This window comes from Bombyx mandarina, chromosome 09, assembly GCF_030267445.1.
Source record: "Bombyx mandarina strain Sakado chromosome 09, ASM3026744v2".
Taxonomy (NCBI): Eukaryota; Metazoa; Arthropoda; class Insecta; order Lepidoptera; family Bombycidae; genus Bombyx; species Bombyx mandarina.
Genome location: NC_143216.1, coordinates 11,196,057 through 11,219,809, shown reverse-complemented (window position 1 = coordinate 11,219,809; position 23,753 = coordinate 11,196,057). Strand labels below are relative to the sequence as shown.

The window sequence follows — 23,753 nt, the reverse complement described above, 5'->3', positions numbered from 1 at the left end:
GTACCTACCGATGCTCACGAGACACTTGCTATCAGTAATATAATATAATAATGATTATTTATGTTTAATTGTACCTTTTTATAGACCTAAGAAAAAATCAATGGATTGCGTGAAAGACGATATGTGTAAGAGGGGAGTGAGCGAAGAAATGGTACATGATAGAGGAGTATGAAAGGAGAAAGCATGTTTCGCCGAACCCAGGTGACTGGGAGAAGGGAAGGAGAATGATAAATTGTTCCTTTTTTATAATGGACCCAATATTATTATAATATCACGTAAAATGATCGCATAGCATAATACGTCGACACTAAAACGAACGCGTCAAAGTGAGCTATATTTAGAGGACTATATCGGAACAATCAGACCACGGCTCGTAGGGTAATCTCGGCTAATGTTATGACGTCACCCAACAACCTCGTTTAGGGCAGAAGGGTTGGGTCCGGTGTTGTCGGGCGTAGGGTGTTGCTCGATATTTGCCGATTTTTTTTGTTTTATATTTGAACTAAATCTTTATACACGATGAGAATTTTACTCGATAATAACTGTTCATGATCTACAGATAAAATTTTCATTGTTTATTTCTAAAAAAAATACCAATTTCAACAAAATAAAATGATAATGTCAATGCAGTCGATGCATTTTGCACCTTTTGAAATTGACTTAATCCAAAATTCTTTGTTTTTGGTAAACGCTAGAAATGTGAATACTTTAATACGGCTGATAGAAGAGTATGGAATAGAAAAATTCGTTGTGCCGACCCCACCTAGTGGGATAAGGTGGAGACAAAGAAGAAGGCAAATGAGAAGATGATGATAAGGCGACTACAACTACATTAAGGAACTCTACAGTATCATGGCGTACATGGAGTAAGGAAACATCAAATGCTGAAGTCGATGGTGCAGTAGTACATAATATCGTAGTACACAAAACATTTAGTAGTTACGAATGTATTATAGTTCGTATTAGTAGTGTGTTCATCACTTCTCTTAATTAACATTCTTTTAATAAAACGGAACACGTATAGAAATGAATTCCAAACATTCCGAAACGCCTTTTGATTTCTTCTAATTTTTTTTTGTATTAATAAAATAATAATGATAGCTCTTTAACTAGTGGCGTAAGATTATATACTCTATGATCATCTCTTAAGTAAACCACATTTGTTGCAAGTTATTTCTTTTATTTTAATACTATTAAAACCATATTTTGAAATTTTTCTATATTTGAAATTCAGAACTGATTTTATAATAGAAAAAAAAAATATCAAAACACCTTTTGATCGTTTGAAATCGGCAACCCTGTTCTTTTTATCTCGCGCGCCAAATTGCCGGATAAACGGAAACGGAAATAGGCTCGCATTCGAACACAGAAGGTTAGATTAGGTCATAAGAGATATTTTCTGGTCTATTACGTAAATCGGGAATGCGACAAGCACGCGATATTAAAAACGAGCTTGAGTTAAATGGAGCGGGGGAGGAAATCTATAAAAAAATCCTTACATTACGTAGATGGTTTTTTTTACAATTGCAAATAGCAAATAGTTAGCAAATAGCTTTGACGATGAAAGAATAATATTATGCCAATTGCATATGCTATGCCTATTTTCTGCCGTGAAGCAATAATGCGTTTCGGTTTGAAGGGTGGGGCAGCCGTTATCACTATACTGAGACCTTAGAACTTATATCTAAAGGTGGGTAGCGCATTTACGTTGTAGATGTCTATGGGCTCCAGTAACCATTTAACACCAGGTGGGCTGTGAGCTCGTCCACCCATCTAAGCAATTAAAAAAAAGTTTCTATTATCGCAATGGAAAGCTTCAATTATATCAATAATATTCAAATATTTGTAATTTCTGTGGGTAGTCTGTGAATTGGGCTGCCATTATCCATTTCTATCGCGAAGAAGTCTTGCCTTCCCGTTTGAACATTTGCCTACAGTACAAACTGAGGCCTCGATAGCAAGATTCAAAGCGGCTTCCACATTATAATGTCTATGATAATCTAAGTGATCATCATCAGACACCGAGTGGACGAGAAAATCGCCTACCCACACTGTTGAATAAAAAACGAATTACTGTATATTACGTAAATGTACATATTGAAGTAATTATTTAAAAATACCACTCGCAATTAAAACGATGTTCTAATTAGTTGAGCGGTTCAGAAATATTAAAATGCTACATTTCTTTGAAATTGCTCACATTTTTCCGAGTTTTTTTTTGTTTCCTCTCAAAGAAGCCCTGCGGGCTGACGCTGTGCCCGACTTTTGGTCGAAAGTTTCTTTGATGTAATTATAAATGGGACTAGAAAGGCTTGGGGCAAAGAAGGAGAACAGAGATTCATAACAAAAATACCAAGAAATTTGGTTTGGGAAAGTAAATTTGGACAAGGGACTATGACGGCCCTTGTTTTGATGCTGTGTATATTTCGGTACATTCATAAGCCCTGGAAAAAGCTTAACTCGGAAGATCTGCGGTTGGCCCGACAACTTTGCTGCTTAATCAAACCGTATGAGCCAAACGCACTGAGTTTCTCGCCGGATCTTTTCAGTGGATCACGATTCCGATCCGGTGGTAGATTCTGCGAAGCACTGCTCTTGCTAGGGCCAGTGTTAGCAAAGTCTTTCAGGTTGAGCCCTTGAGCTCACCTATCCGTCTTTTTTTCCCTACCAAGGAATAGGTAGGAAATAAAAAGAAAAAGATGTGTCAACTCCAGTATCTAGCCAAAACAGAAAGATTAGCTAACTGCACGAGCGTCTTCGGAGGCCTAGCAGCTGGATGGTAGCTGCTTCGCGACTACATCTACCAGCGGAATCACGACCCATTGGGATATCCGGTGAGGAACTAAGCGGGCTGATACCACGGGCTGGAGTCACTATACTTTGACGGTGACCTGACTTTTTGGTTTCTCCATTTTCTGTAAAAAATATACCTTACCACCTTGTCATCTATATTAATAAGATAAAGCTGAAGAGTTTATTTGTTTGAACGCGTTAATCTCAGGAACTACTGGTCCGATTTGAAAAATTATTTCAGTGTTAGAACTGTTAGATAACCCATTTATTGAGAAAGGCCACACGGTAAAAGGCAATAAAAATGGAGCACCAATAAAGAATGTTTCAAAATAGGGGTTTAAATAGCTCCTTAACATTCTATAATTCAAAAATATTTTCACTTTCTACGTAAATGAAGTGGGGGGTAAAATTTAGCGTTATGCCAAAGTAACTATTCCACGCGGACGGAGTCGCGGGCAAAAACTAGTATGTTTCATAATACGTTACTTAATATGAAGATTATAAGAGAAAATGAATACTGGTATCGTATTTCCTATTACAATAAAAACAAATAATAATATATTTCGATCGAAAAATTCATAATCTAAAATAGCTTAACAGAAACGATGACGTCACTGAAAACTTTCACATCCTATTGTACTGATAAGATATAAAAATACAGCGCAAAGATATGTGAGTCTGATATGGCCTGAAAACTCTAAGCGCACCGATAATGATGACCTATTGTATTCATATATTGTTATATATGAAGTCGTCGTGGCCTAAAGGATAAGACGTCCGGTGCATTCGTTGTTGCGATGCACCGGTGTTCGAATCTCGCAGGCGGGTACCAATTTTTCTAATGAAATACGTACTTAACAAATGTTCACGATTGACTTCCACGGTGAAGGAATAACATCGTGTAATAAAAATCAAACCCGCAAAATTATAATTTGCGTAATCACTGGTGGTAGGACCTATTGTGAGTCCGCACGGGTAGGTACCACCGCCCTGCCTATTTCTGCCGTGAAGCAGTAATGCGTTTCGGTTTGAAGGGTGGGGTAGCCGTTGTAACTATACTGAGACCTTAGAACTTATATCTCAAGGTGGGTGGCGCATTTACGTTGTAGATGTCTATGGGCTCCAGTAACCACTTAACACCAGGTGGGCTGTGAGCTCGTCCACCCATCTAAGCAATAAAAATAAATAAAAAATTCTAGATCAGTCGCTGGAATTTTCAGACTTCTTACAATTCACAGAAGAACGCTTCGAAACAATTGTTCCTATATACATACATACATAAATGTATACACTTCAATCGTTATGGTTCTGAGATGTATACAGACACGTGACGATTAGCTGCTTGCCTACTTATTTATTGTGCTATTCAATAAAATTAGGTACCATTAGTGGAACAGTCACTTTATCAATGCATCGAGTAAGCCTTATAAAAGCTCGGTACTCGGCGTGGATGATTTTGATTATACTTTTTGAAAATTAATTTGTAATATGATTGTAAAAACGAAAATTGAGTAAAGCACTTTTGATGCTAATAGTACTAATTACAAATTTCAACCCACAGACACAGCCCACTGAGTTTCTCGCCGGATCTTCTCAGTGGGTCGCGTTTCCGATCCGGTGGTAGATTCTGCGAAGCACTGCTCTTGCTAGGGCCAGTGTTAGCACCACTCCGGTTTGAGCCCCGTGAGCTCACCTACACGTAAGGGTAATGCTGAAATAGCCTCTCAAGAATATCAGCATAGGTAGGAAAAAAAATAAGAAAACAAATTTCAAAAGTAACTGTGGCTTAGGGACGGAATGCATGTGCTCCTGACCTTGCTGATGTCCATCTGAAAAGTGGTAACTGGAACACGTGAAGATCACGGTTTTAATGTTGCTGCCCATCTTGAGACTTGAAGATTGCATCACTGCAGAAATAGGCAGGGACCACCACCCGTACGTGTTCACAATACGCCCTGGCCCAAATACTTGTGTCGTTACTAATTTAACCCACTGAGTTTCTCGCCGAATCTTTTCAGTGAGTTGCAATACCGACCAGTGGTAGATACTGCGAAGCGCTGCTCTTGCTAGGGCTAGTATTTGCAATTCTCTCGGGTTGAGCCCGTGAGCTCACCTACCCGTCAGCGCGAAGTTGGAATAGCCTCTTAGGTCACAAAAAACAAGGCAGGAAAAAAAGGTAGGTACTAATTTCATGTTTTCGAAATTATTCCTTTAAACTTTCATTAAATGTTCGTGTTTGTTTTATTTTTATTGCTTAGATGCATGGACGATCTCACAGCCCACCTGGTGTTAAGTTGTTACTGGAGCCCATAGACATCTACGACGTAAATCCGCCACCCACCTTGAGATATAAGAGGTCTCGAGTATAGTTACAACGGCTGCCCCACCCTTCAAACCGAAACGCATTACTGCTTCACGGCAGAAATAGGCTGGGTGGTGGTACCTATCCGCGCGAACTCACAAGAGGTCCTACCACCAGTAAAGATTCAGCGAAGCACTGCTCTTGCTAGAGCTAGTATTAGCAAATTCTCTCAGGTTGAGCCCGTGAGCTCACCTACCGGTCCGCGTGAAGTTAACCCTTTAAGCTAAAAATGATTCGGTAGCAAAAAAAATCATATTTTCGAAATTAACCATCGAGACATTCATTAACTGTTCGTATGCCGACGATAAAACAATCGCTCGCTGTTAAATTATTGATTTTCATATGGGGGAGGCGAACGACAATGAAAAGTTTCAGGTGTGTGGATTGGTAATATATTTTTTCGATTTCATGAATGTAAAAAAGGTTCTATAGTAACGTGTCATTATTATTTTTTTAACTTACTTAAAATTCCCTATGACCTAGAACACAAAGAATTCACTATTTATGACGTGCGTCTAGGAGAACAGACTAGTATCCAAGTTCCTTTGTTTATAATTGATGAGAGAATGTTAAGTAGTTAACTCTTGTTTTCATGTTCTTTTCAATAATTTTTTTGTCGTACTGTTAACATTTAAAATTAACCAATTTTTCCGCTGTTTGTAAAATTGCTGTATCATGTCATAGTGTATTATTATAAGAGATTGCTGTACATGCCTGTAACCGGCTTACATACCAGTACTTAATTTTATACATGTTAATTTTAACCTTAATAAAATACTATTTTTAACAAACACTACTAATAAGTTGATTACCGCTGATGGCGATGTGTACGAGCAGTGATAATAATAATGATAGCGCTAAGTTTTGAAACTAACCTGCATCTCTGGTGGTCCGCCTTCATCTCTGATGAGCAGGAGATAGCTGTGACCGTCTATGATGACTTCCTTCTTGAAGCGACCTCCTAGAAAAGAAATCGTACTAATTTGGTGTTGGAAATAGACGTTTTATAATAATAATTTTTTATTGCCCTTGTAGGCAGACGAGCATACGGCCCACCTGATGGTGAGTGTTTACCATCGCCCATGGACTTCAGCAATGCCAGGGGCAGAGCCAAGCCGCTGCCTACCGCTTAATACTCTCCACAAGCCTCGTTTTAAGAAGGACATGTCATAGCGCTCGGGAAACACCGTGGAGGGGAGCTCATTCCATAGCCGGATGGTACGTGGCAAAAACGACCTCTGGATACGCACTGTGGATGACCGCAGTGGCTCCAGGTAGTATGGATGAACTCTACTCCGGTGGCGGGCGGTGTCATGGTAAAAACGAGATGCCGGTATCATCTCGAACAATTCCTCACAGCATATTATGTACTAGCGACCGGGTAGGCTTCGCTTCGGGAACTGTAGTCTATTATTGATCATAATGAATTCTCTTTTATACAATTCTGGTTCTGACAGTAACAAACACAATAAAAAAGAATGTAACAAACCAAAAATCTAATCGTTCCTTTTCTTAAATTCATGGTTTACTATTTTGTGGATAATTGGCTTACACATTAAGGAAAGATATATGCTTTCGCGGTCTTTTTTGTAGGACTATTTAAGATAAAAATTTACATTTTACATTATTTATACGTGTAACTCCAACGGTTTTTGCAATGCACGCCAGAATACCTCGCAGATGGCTGATTTTTTCCTACTTATTGGACGCTTATTGTTATTGAGTAATTAACACTATAACTTTATAAATTAGCCTATATGTTATTTTGATATGTAAGCTATATTATTGTAAAGTTTCATGTAAATCCATTCGATAGTTTTTGCGTGAAAGAGTAACAAACATATACACTCTTACAAACTTGAAGTAGGATAACTTGAAGTAGGATATTCTTGAATGGCACCGGTGGGAGGGTTAGTCAACTGCCTTAGAGTTGACTTACCAGGGTCCGTGAACACTGACGTTTGGATTTCAGCAGTACTGGTGGCACAATCAGTCGACCGAGCACGGCCAAGTGGATCCTCCTCGAAGAAGGACACATCATAACCAACTTTCACTAGCTTGACTTATTTACATTTACCGAATCTTTCAATGTAATTTTCACTATCATCAAGACGTTGGATAACCTCAAAAATTCGTCCACATATCAAGAACCGATGATAACATTGCAACAATTTTATTAATTTGGCAGAGCATCCTAATATAATAAAATAAAATTATTTCACCCTTTTGTCCAGTTATAGATGCCTATTTTTACTTTTAAAAATAAATTTCTATATTTCTTAAATTTAGAGTCTGTTCTCTTTGCGATGCGATCTTCTTAGGATTCATTAGAACCCTCACAGAGGCATAAGGCATATAACTGACAACTTAATTTTTTTCTTTATCATAGTTAGATTTAGTAACATCATATTTAAATAATAAGAATAGACAAATCACTTAAAATAAAAGACCTTAACATTAATTTTTCTAATTCAATTTACCTATCTAAAATAAAGTCCACGGCAATAAGCATCAGCCATGTCTCAATATTGTTCAAAGGCCTGAGCGAAGGTAAACATTAAAATTAACACAAAATCCTACATTTTATTACTGTTATTAACGTTTGTTTACTGACAGTCTCAAATACAGGTGAACAAGTTTGTCTACTTTGTGTAAATACGTAATTGGCTCATCGAACGTCAAATAAATATATTAGATACAAAACCCACGCACAAGTATTGTAAAGTTGTCGTCCACTGTCGTCTATCAACGGGGCTCGATAAGGTCGATGAACCTAGATAATATTTTTTACTTAAAAAATATTCTTGTGCCATCTGTTGGGCGTGCTTAAATATGTTGTGGAGTAGAGCGACATCTAGTGTTCACTTTCGATAGCATTAAAGCTGGTTTATCGCCATCTAGCGGTAGGCAGTGAAACAAATGCTCTTCAAATTTTAGTTCTATAGATTTTGGGTAGATGGCAGTAATATAAAATTTTCTTAAAGTACAAACTAAGTTAATTGAAATAATAGTACCTTCAGGGCTTTCCTCTTGCATGTAAGCTCCAGTTAGGTATCGATGCACTAAGGCTGATTTTCCACTATCGGGTGATCCCAAAACACCGACTCTTAACTCTGTGACGCCCCTTGCTGCCGTCCATTCTTGACTGTTTACAAAAGAATCTGAAAAGAAGCGAAGTGAATTAAATTACGTTCACCAATTTAACAACAAAATTAAAGCATATTAGATTGCGATTGATGATAACTGGAATGATTTGATCAAAATGTTCTATTAATAGACTAAATCACATTAGATTAAATATTTTAGTTATTAAAACTATTAATAGATGGCAATAGATGGCGCTAGCAGCTATTCATTTAAATACAAGATGATTTATTAAAATCGGCTGCTACGCTCAGTACACGTGTACACGTGCTGAGTGCAACTAGTGTAGCAAGACTTCAGTATAAAAAACTACAACTTCTTTACCTATAAAAAATATACAAAAGTAAATTATTTATCATATTGATGTTCGGAATATCAAAAGACAAACTTTTAAATACTATTATTTATCATGTTGATTAATACTTATATATGCAGAATTTTGTATTTTTAGTGTAGAAAACGTGTTTATGGCCAAACTTTGTATGAATATGTGGTTTCTGCTAAAATATTCGTTTTACGTAATGTTGCTAGCGTTTATTGAAAAAACGCGTTTAGCGTCGGACAAAGAATGCGTAACAATCCTTCGTTGAACGATAAAGCAAGAATTTAGACACAGCTGACACTTTAATTTCAATTCGGTTCTAATAATAATATAACTCTTTATTTAACACCATATGTACAGAGTAGACAACAAATAATAGACGGTGACATAAATTGGTGGCCTTATCGCTGAAAGCGGTCTCTTCCAGGCAACCTTGCAGGGAGAGGAATAAGCAAACTAGCATGGACGGTGTTTTCCCTACTAATAATATATAAATGTGAATGTAAGTTTGTTTGTTACGCTTTCACGCGAAAACTACTCAACCGATCATCATGAAACTTTGTACACATATTCTTGGAGGTAAGGTAGAAGTAACATAGGACACTTTTTATTAAGAAAAAAAAAAATATTTTTTACGAAAAATAAAAAAATTGTCAAAAAATCTCAAAATCTAGCTTCTTCAACGCCATCTACCGGTTCAGTAATGAAGTTGCAATCCTGAGTACTGTAATACCGTTGCACTGTATTACCGACGGTCACGTCAATATCCAATCCAGTTGACTATAGTTTTAGCTGTTTGGGATTTTTCGCGCTAATCTCAGTAACTACTGGTCCGATTAGAAAAAAATCTTTCAGTGTTAAATAGCCCATTTATTGAGGAAGTCTATAGGCTATATAACATCACGGTAAGGCCATTACAAGTGGAGCACCAATAAATAATGTTTCAAAATAGGGGTTTAAATAGCTCCTTTATTAACATTCTATAATTCAAAAATATTTTCATTTTCTACGAAAATGAAGTGGCGGTAAAATTTAGCGTTATGCCAAAGTAACTATTCCACGCGGACGGAGTCGCGGGCAAAAGCTAGTATCTTAATAAACTTACATAAAAATACTTCTAACATTAATAATAAAAAAAAAAAACCTTCAATTCGATACATAAATACATAATAAAGAGGCCATAATTATGTCTGTAAATAATAGAGAGCTAGAAATAAAAAGCCTCCGCCGATAAGAGTAATAATGCTAATATATTTACAATTGTGAATTTAGACATTTAACATCCAAATGCCGCAAAGATACAACACTGGTGGTAGTACTATTTCTGCCATGAAGCAGTAATACGGTGTGAAGGTTGGGTCAGCCGTACTGAAAACTGAGATTTAGAACTCATGTCTGAAGGTGGGCGGTGGCATTGACATGGTTCATGTCTGTAGGCTCCAATTACCGCTATTGTTAACAATGAAAATTAAATTTTAAAAACAATCCAGGTAGGAACAAATAGCACCTAGTTCTCGGACGTCAATTATGTCCATCGATTTATTTTACTGTCATCTGTCTCTCCCTTCAGAGCGGAATGCAATATTGCTACGCGGTAGAAATTAGCAGCGTGATATTTTAACTAACATAAATACTATATATAGCAAACTTTTCCTTATTTACTAATATTTACGATTACGAAACATTCAATAAACTCTCTCTATATTGAAATGGTCGATGAGTGACCAATAAATAGTCAATCATAAAACGTTATTTCCAAAGACACAAAATTTCTGAAACTTTCGAGTGAAAAAAACCTTTTGAGAAGTTAGCACGTGCTCGCCGCTCTGCACAATGGAACTCGTCATTTGTCACAGTCCAGCGAGCTGTGAACGGGCCATTAAACCAGCGAGATAATTTATTTTATTTTATTTTAAGCTTACCACAGCCCGCTTTTTATTCCTACCTAAGTTGTTAGCCTTGAGCGGCTATTTCAGCGTAACCTTAACTAGTAGGTGAGCTCACGGGGCTCAAACCGGAGTGATGCTAACACTGACCCTAGCAAGAGCAGTGCTTCGCAGAATCTACCACCGGATCGGAAACGCGACCCACTGAGATGATCCGGCGAGAAACTCAGTGGGCTGTCTATGGGTAAGCCCTCTATGTAATGACAGACCAACGGACGATATTATCATAGTTCTCATGATATATTGTATAACAGTAGGTGGCTTAGTGTGTGGATAACGCGAAACTCCTGATCTACCAACAGAAAGTACTGAGACTTCAAGTATAAAATGATATGAATAAAAAAAAAAAACAAAATGTGTGCAATTCACACGTGGTAGAAGTGAAACCTTCCAAAATTAAAATACAATTATCCTAAACGTCTTAAGTATATGTAAAATTTTGTCATTAGTAAATAATTATAAGGTAGCGCCCTCTGTGAATTGATATTTTAATTTAACGTATAATCCTAAATTAAAATTCACTACAAGAGCTTTCATACACACGTTAGTATTAAAAAATCTCACAGATGGCGCTGTATTAAATAGTATGTATATTTCTGTCTCATTCTTTGCTGGCTTCATCCTACACATTTTTGTATTTGTGTCTCTTACCTGTCGTTTTTTCCGTTGCATCCGGTTTGAAATCACAACGATTCTAAAGAAGTTTTCACTTCAAAAGTGTTTACCGATTGACATGATCATGCACTATTGGATGTTATTAAGCCCTTTTGATATTTTTACGTCAAGGTACGTTGTACGTTGTAGCTGTTCTTCGATTTGACTTGCCGTGACTTGTAAGTGAGTTTTGTTTTAATGTTAGATTTGTTCCTTGAAGTTAACACCATTTAAAAATTGCACTTTTAATGTAAACCAATCTAATTGTTAAAGATTGTTTACTTAAGATGCTGTTTGAGGGATGATTGCTATTTTTTTTACAATATTTTGCGTCTGCTTTTACAATACATATACAAAGCTTAAAGTGTGTTTCTTTTTTAGTTTGCATGGGAGATGTAAAAACAACATACCCATAGACACAGCCGATTGAGTTTCTCGCCGGAATTCGGTGGTAGGTTCTGCAAAGCACAACTCTTGGGTTTGGCTTGGACTAGTGTAAGCAAATTCTCTCAGGTTGAGCCCGTGATCTCACCTATCCGTCCACGCGTATCTGGAATAGCCTCTTAGATTACCAGTGAATAGGTATTTTGAAGTATTTTAATATCGATAAATTTAGATTTGGAACTTCTCGCGTCTCAACGATATTTTTCAACTATTTCTTTTTCTATTTTAAATCGCCGTTAGCACGGCCTTAGTGGCCATCATCGAGACGTCACGACTCCGATTGCGACACCTACCGAAGCGAAACGTAAAATATCATCCGTAGCAAAACGAACCGAGTGACAGTCTAAAGAACAACAAAAGCCAACTTCAGTATCGCAAAGAATTGGGAACTACAGTGATTGTTTTAATTACATTTTTTTCCCTAAGGTTATTAAGTTTAAAATCTAAGCTCCGACTTAGAATGGCTTCGGGTCATTATCAAACGATATTGATATTGACCTTAAAAATTTTAAAGGGGGAATTACAAATCAATCAATACAGAATTAAGTAACTACTGCAGTCTGTATATTATTTCCTGTCCGGTGGAAGCCTAAACTTATAACACTAAAACAATTGGGAAGTTATTAAGATAACAAAAATTGCTCTGAAAGATTAGTGGCGTTAATCGTGCCTTCATATTCATTCGTCAAAATAACTCGAATCTGCGGAATAAATCACGAGACCAAACATTCTCAATACGTAACAAACACATTTTAAAGATACAATAGATAAGAAACTTCGTGTAAGTCTATAAAATAAATGGCCCCGTAATTGAAGTCGCAAATTTGAATACACGCAAAACCCTAAATGCTCTTTGAAACGCGCAAACAGTGTAATGATCGAGTTCTTAAATGAATAAGAGACAATTTACAATGTGAGCCTGTAATGTCATGTTCAATAAAACATGTCAAATGTGGATCGGTCGTAAAAAAAAGTGTTCCGAATGGATTTAAAGAACGCCGCTTTTGTATCAAACGTTTATTATAACTAGAGGTCCCGCAGTAGTCGAAATTCGACTATAATTAATTGGAATCGTATAATAGGTTTTTACACTATTATAATTGTATTTTATACTTCTATAATCACAAATTTTGCATAAGGCTACACTATAAAAAAATATTAATAAAGACAAAGAATATTTAATGTATTCTCAATTTGACCGCAGACGTCAAGAACAATGACAATGAATAGCATGCGTGTGTGCGTCAAATACATGGTATGTAGTGTGTGTAATGTTTTCTTTATTGACTTAATGTATCTTTTATGCATTATTTAAAAAAAAAATTAGCATTGTGCACTTCTTCTCTATATTCTCTATAAGTGTGGAAAATTTCATATTCCTCCGTACGCGCAATTTTCGTAAAAAGGGATACAAAGTTTTTGCTTCACGTATTAATATATAGATAATTTATTTTTACTTACGTATATTCCGTAGAGCACTCAAATTTAAGCTTTGAATTAGTTTATATAAAACTTAAATGTTGCACGACAGAAATTGTTAATACGGCAAAGTACTGTGAGCAACGCATCTATATGATTGGTTGCGAACTAATCAGTTGTGAGTTCTTAGTTACGCTGTCAATGTATGGTGTTCATTTTAATTATAAAATATATAGTTTTTACTGGTTAAACTATTTCTAATTATGCACATCCTAACAGAAATAAAATTGAATAAGTTTTATTTTTTTATATAATAACATAATATTGATAGCAAAGGTCAAGAAATCTTAGTTCATCAATGGTTCGACCAAAAAAACCAGAGTTTTTTTTTATTGCTTAGATTGGTGGACGAGCTCACAGCCCACCTGGTGTTATGTGGTTACTGGAGCCCATAAACATCTACAACGTAAATACGCCACGCACCTTGAGATATGAGTTCTAAGGTCTCAGTATAGTTACAACGGCTACCCCACCCTTCAAACCGAAATGCAGATACTTATCATTTTTGAATATTCACCTACCTATTCGCTGGTAGCCTAAAAGGCTATTCCAGCTACGCGCAGACGGGTAGGTGAGCTCACGGACTCAACCTAAGAGAATTTGCTAACAGTAGCCCAAGCAAGAGCAGTGCTTCGCAGAATCTACCACCTAACCGGAATCGTGACTCACTGAGAAGATCCGACGAGAAACTCAGAGGGCTGTGTCTATGGGATAGTTGAAAGAACAACAGACAAACTTTATTCACACTCTGATTTAATCTGCCAATTTTACATTGATGTATCCTTTTCAACTGCCCTCTTCTGACCGCCTGCATACACTTTTAAATATATCTCAGTCAGCTATCCCCTCTTGACCGGTCACGTGGCTTAGTCATGTGACTTTAAAAACAGTCAATTGAGCAACTAATAAACAATAATATTTAAATGTTTTGCAATATAAGCCTCATATTTAATAATAATTCTTAATATCTACAGGACTCCATATAATCATATTAATTTAAATAATCATAAATATTACACAACTGAGACAATCTATCAACAAACAAAGTGCGATAAGTTCGCGTCATACGTAAAGTATTCTAGCGTTTTTTTGGGCTGTACACAGCGCTCGTGCGAAGCGACTCTTCAATGCAAAAGGGTTGCCTTAAATCAGAGTTTCGCTGTGGGGGGAACTTTTGAACAAATTATACGTACGAACCCACCTTTATCCTGTTTAAGTGCTTATTAAATGCTAGTTTTGTCGGTGCTGTTATAAAGTCAATACATTTTATTTCGTTTAACGGGAGGGTTTGTTGTTTTGGTTCATTAAAATGCTTGTTTACATATTCAATTTCTTTCATCTTCAGATCTCGTTAAGCCATGATTGTGTGGCGTGAGCCATCATACACAAATGCCTGAATCTCGCTCACGATATTTTCAAGATAAGCTTGCATATATATGCGAACAACAACATTTGGACCGTCGGTCTACTGAGTGATATTTAACCAGCTCGGTGGAAGATCTTCGCTTTCTCCGTCGGTAAAACTACAAAATTGCATCATGACATATGACGGTTGTGTTAACACAATCATAACACGTTCAAGACAGGTATTGCTTTCCTGTATGTACTATTATCTGGTGTCTGGTTCTACCACCAGACTATCATGGGTTCCATGGGTGGGACAGCCACCTAACGTCAACTTCTTTTTTCCAGTTGGACGGTGATCTGGGCAACCCATTTAAAGCAATAAAACGCATGAGGATCATCGACACATCTGATACTATCCTTCCGTCGCGGAAACTGACAATTCCTACTGTTTCTAATAGCTAGGCAGTTGGCATGCACAGAGGAGGAAATATTTTTGCCAAAATCGACTTTACTTCGGTTTCATATAGTTCTTTTTCTCTTAATATTAGTGTCATGATCTCTAATGCAATTGAAAGAAGATTTATCGCCTTGTTACTTATATAATAATACGTGAATGTGTCAATCTGATTAGTATTTTGATGTAACGGCTCGATGGACGAGCTCACAGCCCACCTGGTGTTAAGTGGTTACTAGAGCCCATGGACATCTACAACGTAAATGCACCACCCACCTTGAGATATAAGTTCTAAGGTCTCAGTATAGTTACAACGGCTGCCCCGCCCTTCAAACCGAAACGCATTACTGCTTCACGGCAGAAATAGGCAGGGCGGTTGTACCTACCCGTGAGGACACACAAGAGGTCCTAACACCAGTAAAGATAGTCCGACCAGATTCCTTCAACTCTCAACTACGAGCTACATGACGTATGTAAAGCCAAGGATAAATACAGTCGGAGGGGAATCATTCAAGAAAAAATAATCTCACATAGGTTGAACAACGACTCCTCAGTAATGAAGAAGACGGGGCGAGGAAGTGGATATATACAAATAATCTTGTTTACCTACCATATTGATTCGCATACACTCAATATTTCGCGGCGACTTTTACACTAAACCAACCTTTTCCAAAGTGAGCGATAACGCCCCCTTGCTGCAGGCCTAAAGGAGGGAGGTAAGAGATCCAGAAAAAAAAAGGGGGCGTTCTGGAAAGGCTTGGGAGGCGATTTGTAATTTCATATAAGAGGACTCTTAGATACCGACTTAGCTCTCGCTATAGTGGTTTTAATTAGATGAAAAAAAGGGGGGCGTTCAAAAATAATTTATTCTCAAAGTGGGCAAAAATAAGTTTGGGAGCCCTTGACTAAACCGAGAGTTCTCTCAATTCGCTTTAGTTTCAGAGTAAAGATTAGTGGGAAAACAAACGTTTGATTCCCATAACGTTTGCCATGCAATATCAAATTACTGAGTATTACACACCGATAAGTGCTGACTTTAATATTGTTTTGAATTACATCTATCAGTCGCTTGAGTTAATTAACATACATAGGTTTGTATAATTCCTCTGAACTGGTCTTATCGTTGAACTCTTAAAGGGAAGAACCGGTTTTGACGATTTTTTGGTGTGCTTCTGCATTTTTATTTATTGCTTATTTGGGTGGACGAGCTCACAGCCCACCTGGTGTTAAGTGGTTACCGGAGCCCATAGATATCTACAACGTAAACGCGCCACCCACCTTGAGATATAAGTTCTAAGGTCTCAGTATAGTTACAACGGCTGCCCCACCCTTTTAACCGAAACGCATTATTGCTTTACAAAAGAGCGGTAGAAATAGGCAGGGTGATGGTACCTATCCGTGCGGACTCACAAGAGGTCCTACCACCAGTAAAAAAAAGGTCCTACCACCAGTAAACAAGAGGTCCTACCACCAGCAAGCAAGAGGTCTTACTACCAGTAAACAAGAGGTTCTACTACCAGTAAACAAGAGGTCCTACCTAGATGGTTTAGACTTATAAATTGGAGCCGGTGGGCGGCGCGGTGATCTGATTACAAACACCTTATTCAGAACAGGACGTTTTCTTATGAAACATCGTGTTTTGAGGGAATATTGTCTTTGCTTTGTCTGATTTTGTAAAATTGACACAAATTATAGGCGTGTTTTCGAAGCTTAAAACTTCAGACACCTCCATCCTTATGCTGTTTGGCCAAGGTTTATAATCAAGGTACATTATTTCAGTGGGTGGACAGGAAGACAAATACTTATTCGGTTAGACCTAACCTTGCATTGTTTGTGAGTAGGTGATCTATTACCTTTACTAAATTTCATTTTATTTTAATATTATATTAGTAGTTGAATTTTTAATTCAATTTCATTTGATTGGTTTGGTTTTTATTTATTTGTATTCTTTTTATTACTTTTTAATAATTCTGATAAGTTGTAATTTTATTTCATTTTATTTTGATTTCAATATTATGTAATTGTATGTGAAATGTTATGGGGTTAAGTTGCCTGAAATAAATGCATTTCATTTCATGTCATAGTACCTATAGCAAAAATATTTCTTGAAATGCAAAAACAATAACAGTACAGTAAAATTTTCACACGGGTAGGCACTACTGCCTTGCCTGTTTGGACCTCATATCTCAAGATAGGTGGAGGTTCATTCACATAGTGATGCCCATGGGCTCTGGTAACCACAAAACCAAGAGGACCGTGGGATTAATCATCACGCAAAAAAAATCAATCAATAAAAATACTGCTATTACTGCCGCAAAGCAATCATTGTTTGAACTCTGGTTTGAAAATTTTTTAAGTGTGGTCATCGCGGATTGCAATGAAGGCTTGGTCCCAACTCCCAAAGATGGATGGTAGATGGAGATATTCACAATATATACGAGCCCTGTTGACCACTTCTTATCAAATGAGCCATGGTCACTTGTGACAAATACGAAAGTATTTTTTTTTTATTTGTTACCCGTATATTAAAGCCGTGCAAGTAGTAATTACTTCGTAAAGAACCTTCACAATAATTACAATTCAGTAATTACGAGATAAAAACGACTGTCACGCTTCATCATACAACGTCTCCGTTACAATGGAGATGACCTCACTGAATGAGGTCGTAACAAAAACGTACATTACTGACCTCACCTTATTGCACTATACTCGCTTATTGTATTTTACTGTATTGTTATTTATGACTTTGGAATAACAAACCAAAAAGATTGACTGAGTTTTTTGGATTTCTTACTGGTAGGACTTCTTGTGAGCCCGCAAGGTTAGGTTAGGTTACCCTATCTATTTATTTATTTAATTTTTTATTACTTAGATGGGTGGACGAGCTCACGGCCCACATGAAGCTAAGTGGTTACCGGAGCCCATGGACATCTACAACGTAAGTGCCGCCGCCCATTTCGAGATATTAGTTCTACGTCTCAGTTTTTACAGTCCAATGATTACCCCAAGTTGCCCCAAGTCTCACAACAAATTAAAGAGCGGACGGTTAGTCCGGTATGGACATGTGATGCGTAGATAGGAGATGCACGTGACTAGGAGATGTATGGAAATAGTAGTGCAAAGTAGAGGTGGAAGAGGTCGACCGAAGAAGACATGAATGGAGTGTGTAATAACGATATGAGAGAGAGAGGAGTGAGTGTTGAGATGACGGTTGATAGAAGAGAATGGTAGAGAAAAATTAACTGTGCCGACCCCACTTAGTGGGATAAGGTGGAGAAAAAGAAGAAGAAGAAGAAGAAGATGTCTATGGGCTCCGGTAACGACTTAACACCAGCCGGGCCCTGAGCTCGTCCATCCCGTCTAAGCATTAGAAAAAACCATTAAAGTTCAAAGCCTCAACGTATGATCAAGATGATGATGTGTTGTTAGAATATCACGTACTAAAAAACAAATCTGGACAATTAATAATCTGTAGACGGACAAATTATATGGCCTAAAGGACATGTGGCAGAGCAGTGATTTATCATTTTTGGCGGGAACGCGACGCGTCAAATGTCACTGAGAAAATACGCGGTCTATTGAGTTTTATTGTGCATTCCTTAGAATCACTGATACTTTTACTTATCACTAACTTGTGGTAGTGCCAATCGATGAATGATTATTAAGATGTCTGTTTTTACCGCGAAGAAATCACGCGTTGCGTTAGAAGGGTCAGATATTATCGCAGCAATTTGTTTCATTATCTCCCCGTTCCATTTTAACATCACAGGATTAATACTGGCGTATTGGCGCCAAAAGTTAGAAAAACAATTGCACAACACAGATTGCAAATTTAAATATTTTTTTTGTGTTAAAGTGTGTTTATGGACACCGTTTTTAAAGCTGTTTAATTGACACAAAGTAGATTTAACTTTTTTTCAGGGATTTTATGACCTGGTAACTAAGACTTTTAAGTCATGTCTTATTTTAATTTATATTCTTATTTTTATGTAAAATGATAATATGGAGTGAAATGAAATGTGAAGATGATTAATTTGAGACATTAATCAACTGGGATGAAATTAAATGAAATGAGATGAGACGATATGGGATGAAATATAATCTCAGTAAAATTGTGGTCATGTACTGAGATTTTTTCAGTGGACTTTTTGGAGGATCCCGAGAAGTTACCTCCAGCCGCTTTGGTTCATTTTCCCACATTTGTGCACTTTCACAGATATTAAACAGTTAATAAACCACCGTTATTACACATTTAAACCTGAAGAAACACTAAATAGACAAAATAAAACAAATTACACAACATCACTCCTCGCGTTCCCGCCAAACAGTCAATAGATTTAACGATATTGTCAACAAACAAAATTAAATATCATATTTATTTTGTGCAGATTGTACCTGTATTTACTTATACGTTGGATAAACGACACCTCTCAGCCGGTAAGCATTTAATGTAACCAATCTGAATTTAACTTTACAATCAAGACGATTAAGTCGTAATTTCTGTTGCGTTTTACGACTAAAAATAGTGGTAAAACGAATGCAATGCAACATCCAGTTAGGAGTTAGGACCATTTAGGGCATATAATTGCGTCTCGCTCAGTTTTATCACCATTTCTAATAACGAGAACGAGACAGATCGAACTAGTTCGTAAGCGAATCGTGTGACCTTACATAAATTGTATACAGAATTTGAAATTAGTTTGACGTAAATTGCTGACTGTTTTCTTGTGAGTCCGCACGGGTAGAAACCCCTTCAAACCATTCAATCCCGTTTTTGCAGGATAGTCGTCCGTGGTTCGTCAGAAACGTCGACTTTCACGACGACCTGGACCTAGAGTCCATCAGTAAGTATCTACAGTCGGCATGCGCTATTTCGATGAAGCGGCACGACACGAGAACCCTCTCATCGTGGCCGCCGGTAACTACATAGCCGATCCTGCAGACCAAATGGTAAGCAGTCGACGTCGCCCAAAACACGTCATCTCGGATCCTCTCGATCCACTAACGTGTGCCGTGAAGCAGTAATGAGTTTCGTTTCGAAGGGCAACCGTTGTAACATATATCAAGGTGGGTGGCGACATTTACGTTGTAGATGTCTATGGGCTCTAATAACCACTTAACACCAGGTGGGCTGTGAGCTCGTCCACCTATCTATGCCATAAAAAACCAAATAGACTTTCACCCGGCGATATAATGACTAAATTAAATTCGGAATTAGCTGTAAAATGTGTTTTAATTATGTGCCTAAGAAAATGGTATATTTTTTAACACGGTCAAAGCAAGGTGTGGCGTGCCGTGTTCATACTAAATATATTAAAAATAAGGTTTTAACCTAAACCTTACCTAGAACTCTGGTGTGAGGGCGTAGTAACATTACCGGTCACGCAAATAGTAGTAATAACGTGTTTAGGTTTAATTATGTCCTATATAGGAAAAAAGGCATTGCCATGTTAGGTGAGAATTCAGATTTACGATAAAGTACAATGTAAGAATCATCTTTAATTGATGTGTATTTGTTTATGAATATGTGTTCACGTCTGTTTATTGTAAAAAGTATATATAATAAATAGGGGTTAAAGTATGAAATTGCCGTTACGTTCATTGTTTGAAATTTTTGAGTGAAACTTTTTTCAAATGGTGCCTATGAGGTTCGTCTTTTACAAAATATGCATCTTTAATTACAAAGATAAATGTCGTCTATTAAGCGAAATGTTGCTTAAACCAAATAACCTTACACCCCTAGATATGTTAAATACTTAAATATTTAGTAAAATGTAATCTTTATACCAAGTATTTTTAAGCGCAAAATACCTACTTAAAGCAAACAAAAAGATACTGAAATACTTCCAGAAAAAGTCTCAAAAGGTTATTAACCTGTTTTTTTGCAACTACCGCTGTCCCAGTACACTGCAGGACATAAAAAAAACTAGTTTTCATATAACTGGAGTTTGCTTGGTGCTTGCTATTCGAGCCGTGAAATTGGACGCTGAAAACGGGGCGACATCTTGTTTTTTTTATTTTCACAAAGAAATAAAAAATAAAATTGATACTTCGGTTAGTAGTCGGCACGTGTAGAATAAAATAGAATAGAAAAAAAAAATCGGATATGAAAGTGAAGTGAAGTGAAATGTTTTCTGTATCTTTTACCGTGCCATATAGTAGTAGTAGTCTGTCTTTGAAGCCGTACATTAAATAAAATGGAGAAGTGAGAAGAACATAATAAACATATTGTGTGGATTGAGTCAATTTTTAATATTAATTAACGTATGCTTCACGCAAAGGGTTCTAATCACGTCGGTAGCTTCTACTAGGCGAGTTCACGGGTGTGTCAACAAATTAGTTTCACTGCTAATTCATAAGGAAAAAAGTCAGTTGAAACATTTTCTATTTGCTTTTGTAAGGTTTGTTGTAAAATATATTTTTTTTATTTATTTATTTATTTATGTACACACAGAAAAGAGGACATAATACAGAGTAATAGGAAAATTATGTACAAAGGCACTGCTTATTTCTTTAAGAAATCTCTTCCAGCAGACCTGCGAGAGGATAATGAGAATAATAATAAAAAGTGATGAGTGTGTGTGTAGAACAAATACCACATAACTAAAATAACAAATACAACATGAGAATAACTATTGTATAAAATTTAAAATGTTGAAATTAAGATAATTTTGGGATTGCCCTGTGGCAACACTATTGATGGGAGCGATGACGGTTGTATGGACGAGATATGTATATCAAAAACGACAGAGAACGAAGTAAGGGGGTAGTCGAGAAAAAAAACGTGGAAGACTGTGTACTATGAAGTGAGCACGGATCTAAAAAAATTTAAAGGGGTAATTACAAATAAATCAATACAGAATTAATAAACTATTGCTGTATTAGTATTATTTCTTGTCTGAGGGAAACGTAGTTTAGGGAAAGAGAGAATGTACTTAATTGCTATGCTTGATACCTTACAACTTATATCTCAAGGTGAATGGCGTATTTACCTTGTAGATATCTATGGGCTCCAGTAATCACTTAACATCAGGTGGGCAGTGAGCTCGTCCACCCATCTAAGCAACAAAAAAAACTAAATCTCAATTAACATAAAAAAAACAACAAACAAGCAGATAGATTTGTACAATAGGCGGTCTTATCGCTAAAAGCGATCTCTTGCAGACAACCGTAGTTTACGCTTTTGATATTCCAGAAATACTCAACCCACCATCATGTTATAATAAACATCTCATCCAAGAGCTCGTAATTTAATTAAGAATCCACAATGGCCGTGTCTGTCCGTGTGTCGCGTTGTTCTTGACAGCTGCTCCAGTTTACCTGCACATCTGCCCGGCGCCTTTGTACTGATCGCCTTTTGTGTTTACACCATCTTTGTGCCAAAGCCGTCTCGGAGACGCGGATCTCCCGAATTGAAACGTAAATTGTCGCGTAAATTCGCTAAAAATTTTATTCCGCGCATCCATTTTTTTTGGCTTACACTGTATTTTACCAGATGATTATTATTAATGCGGTGCGGTAGCTACGATTTGAATTTTAAAATTGGCGAAACGTGTCTAAGTAACCCACTCGTATTTTAAAGATAAAAATGTTGTTTAAAAGCAATCTCTGATAAAATTATACTGCAGTGCTGAATTCCGTTGTTACATACATATCTTTTAAATTTATCCTGAGACTAATAATTATTCAAAAGGTAGTTTTTGCAAAGGCTAAAGGTTTGGTTAAAAATGTTATGACAATGTAAATGACACCGAAATTTTTTTTTTTTTTTCGGGCCGCCGGCCGAACCTCCTACGAGGTCCCCGCACCTAGGTGGCGCGCGGGGTATGTGAGACCCAACGATTTGCAGGTGTTGAGAGCAGATCGCGGGCCCAAGGATTTTAGGGCCCACCCACTAAACGACTCCCCTGCACTCTTACACCCGACGTCCGATCTCCGTCCGGGGTCAGAACCTGGTCACAGTAGGGGGGTTCCCGCGGTCAACACTACAACCAGACACGCGGCGCCACCCCGAGAACGCTCGACCGACGGGTCGTCGACTAGCCTCAAGATGGGTTGATATTCACGTCACGTCAAGGGCTCTATTGACTCCATTGACAACTTTACTTCGGTGAACGAGCTCACGGCCCACCTACTGTTAAGTCGTTACCGGAGACTATAGACATCACAACGTGAATGACGTCGCCCACTTTCATGTCTATGTCTCAAATGTTTTTAATAACTATTTATAATTTTTGCGATTTCATTAGAAAAATTGGCGCCTGCTTGCGGGATTCGAACACCGACAGTCGTATTGCTCAATACGGTGGTAGGACCTCCTATGAGTCTAAACGGGTAGGTACCACCACCCCGCCTATTTCTGCCGTGAAGCAGTAATGCGTTTCGGTTTGAAGGGCGGGGCAGCCGTTGTAACTATACTGAGACCTTAGAACTTATATCTCAAGGTGGATGGCGTATTTACGTTGTAGATGTCTATGGGCTCCAGTAACCACTTAACACCAGGTGGGCTGTGAGCTGGTCCACCTAACTAAGCAAAAAAAAAAAAAATTAGTACACCGGGCATCTTATCCTATAGACCACTAAGACTTCTATATCCAAGCTAATAAAAACTTAAATTACTAAAAACCATAAGTGATCTATAATGTATAACTAAAAAAAAAATTAGTACACCGGGCATCTTATCCTATAGACCACTAAGACTTCTATATCCAAGCTAATAAAAACTTAAATTACTAAAAACCATAAGTGATCTATAATGTATAACTAACTTTGTGTACAAACAGTAAGTAACATGGAAACATAATTTAT

The 23,753-nt window shown here is 37.3% G+C and overlaps 1 protein-coding gene across 4 annotated transcripts in view; it reads right to left on the bottom strand.

Moving 5' to 3' along the window:
* CenG1A (Centaurin gamma 1A) overlaps nt 1–23,753 on the bottom strand; it is a 271,620-nt gene that overhangs the window by 44,232 nt on the left and 203,635 nt on the right. For 3 of the 4 annotated variants that reach the window (XR_016323567.1, XM_028177295.2, XM_089729913.1), the window contains exons 2-3: nt 8,170–8,316; nt 6,031–6,116 (exon numbers count right to left, since the gene is read on the bottom strand). Coding sequence is in view for 3 of the 4 variants with exons in the window: in XM_028177295.2 (XP_028033096.2) it covers nt 6,031–6,116; nt 8,170–8,316 (233 nt within the window). In the remaining variant the exon portion in view is untranslated. The remainder of the gene's footprint in view (nt 1–6,030; nt 6,117–8,169; nt 8,317–23,753) is intronic. The other variant, XM_089729912.1, reaches the window with a different exon arrangement.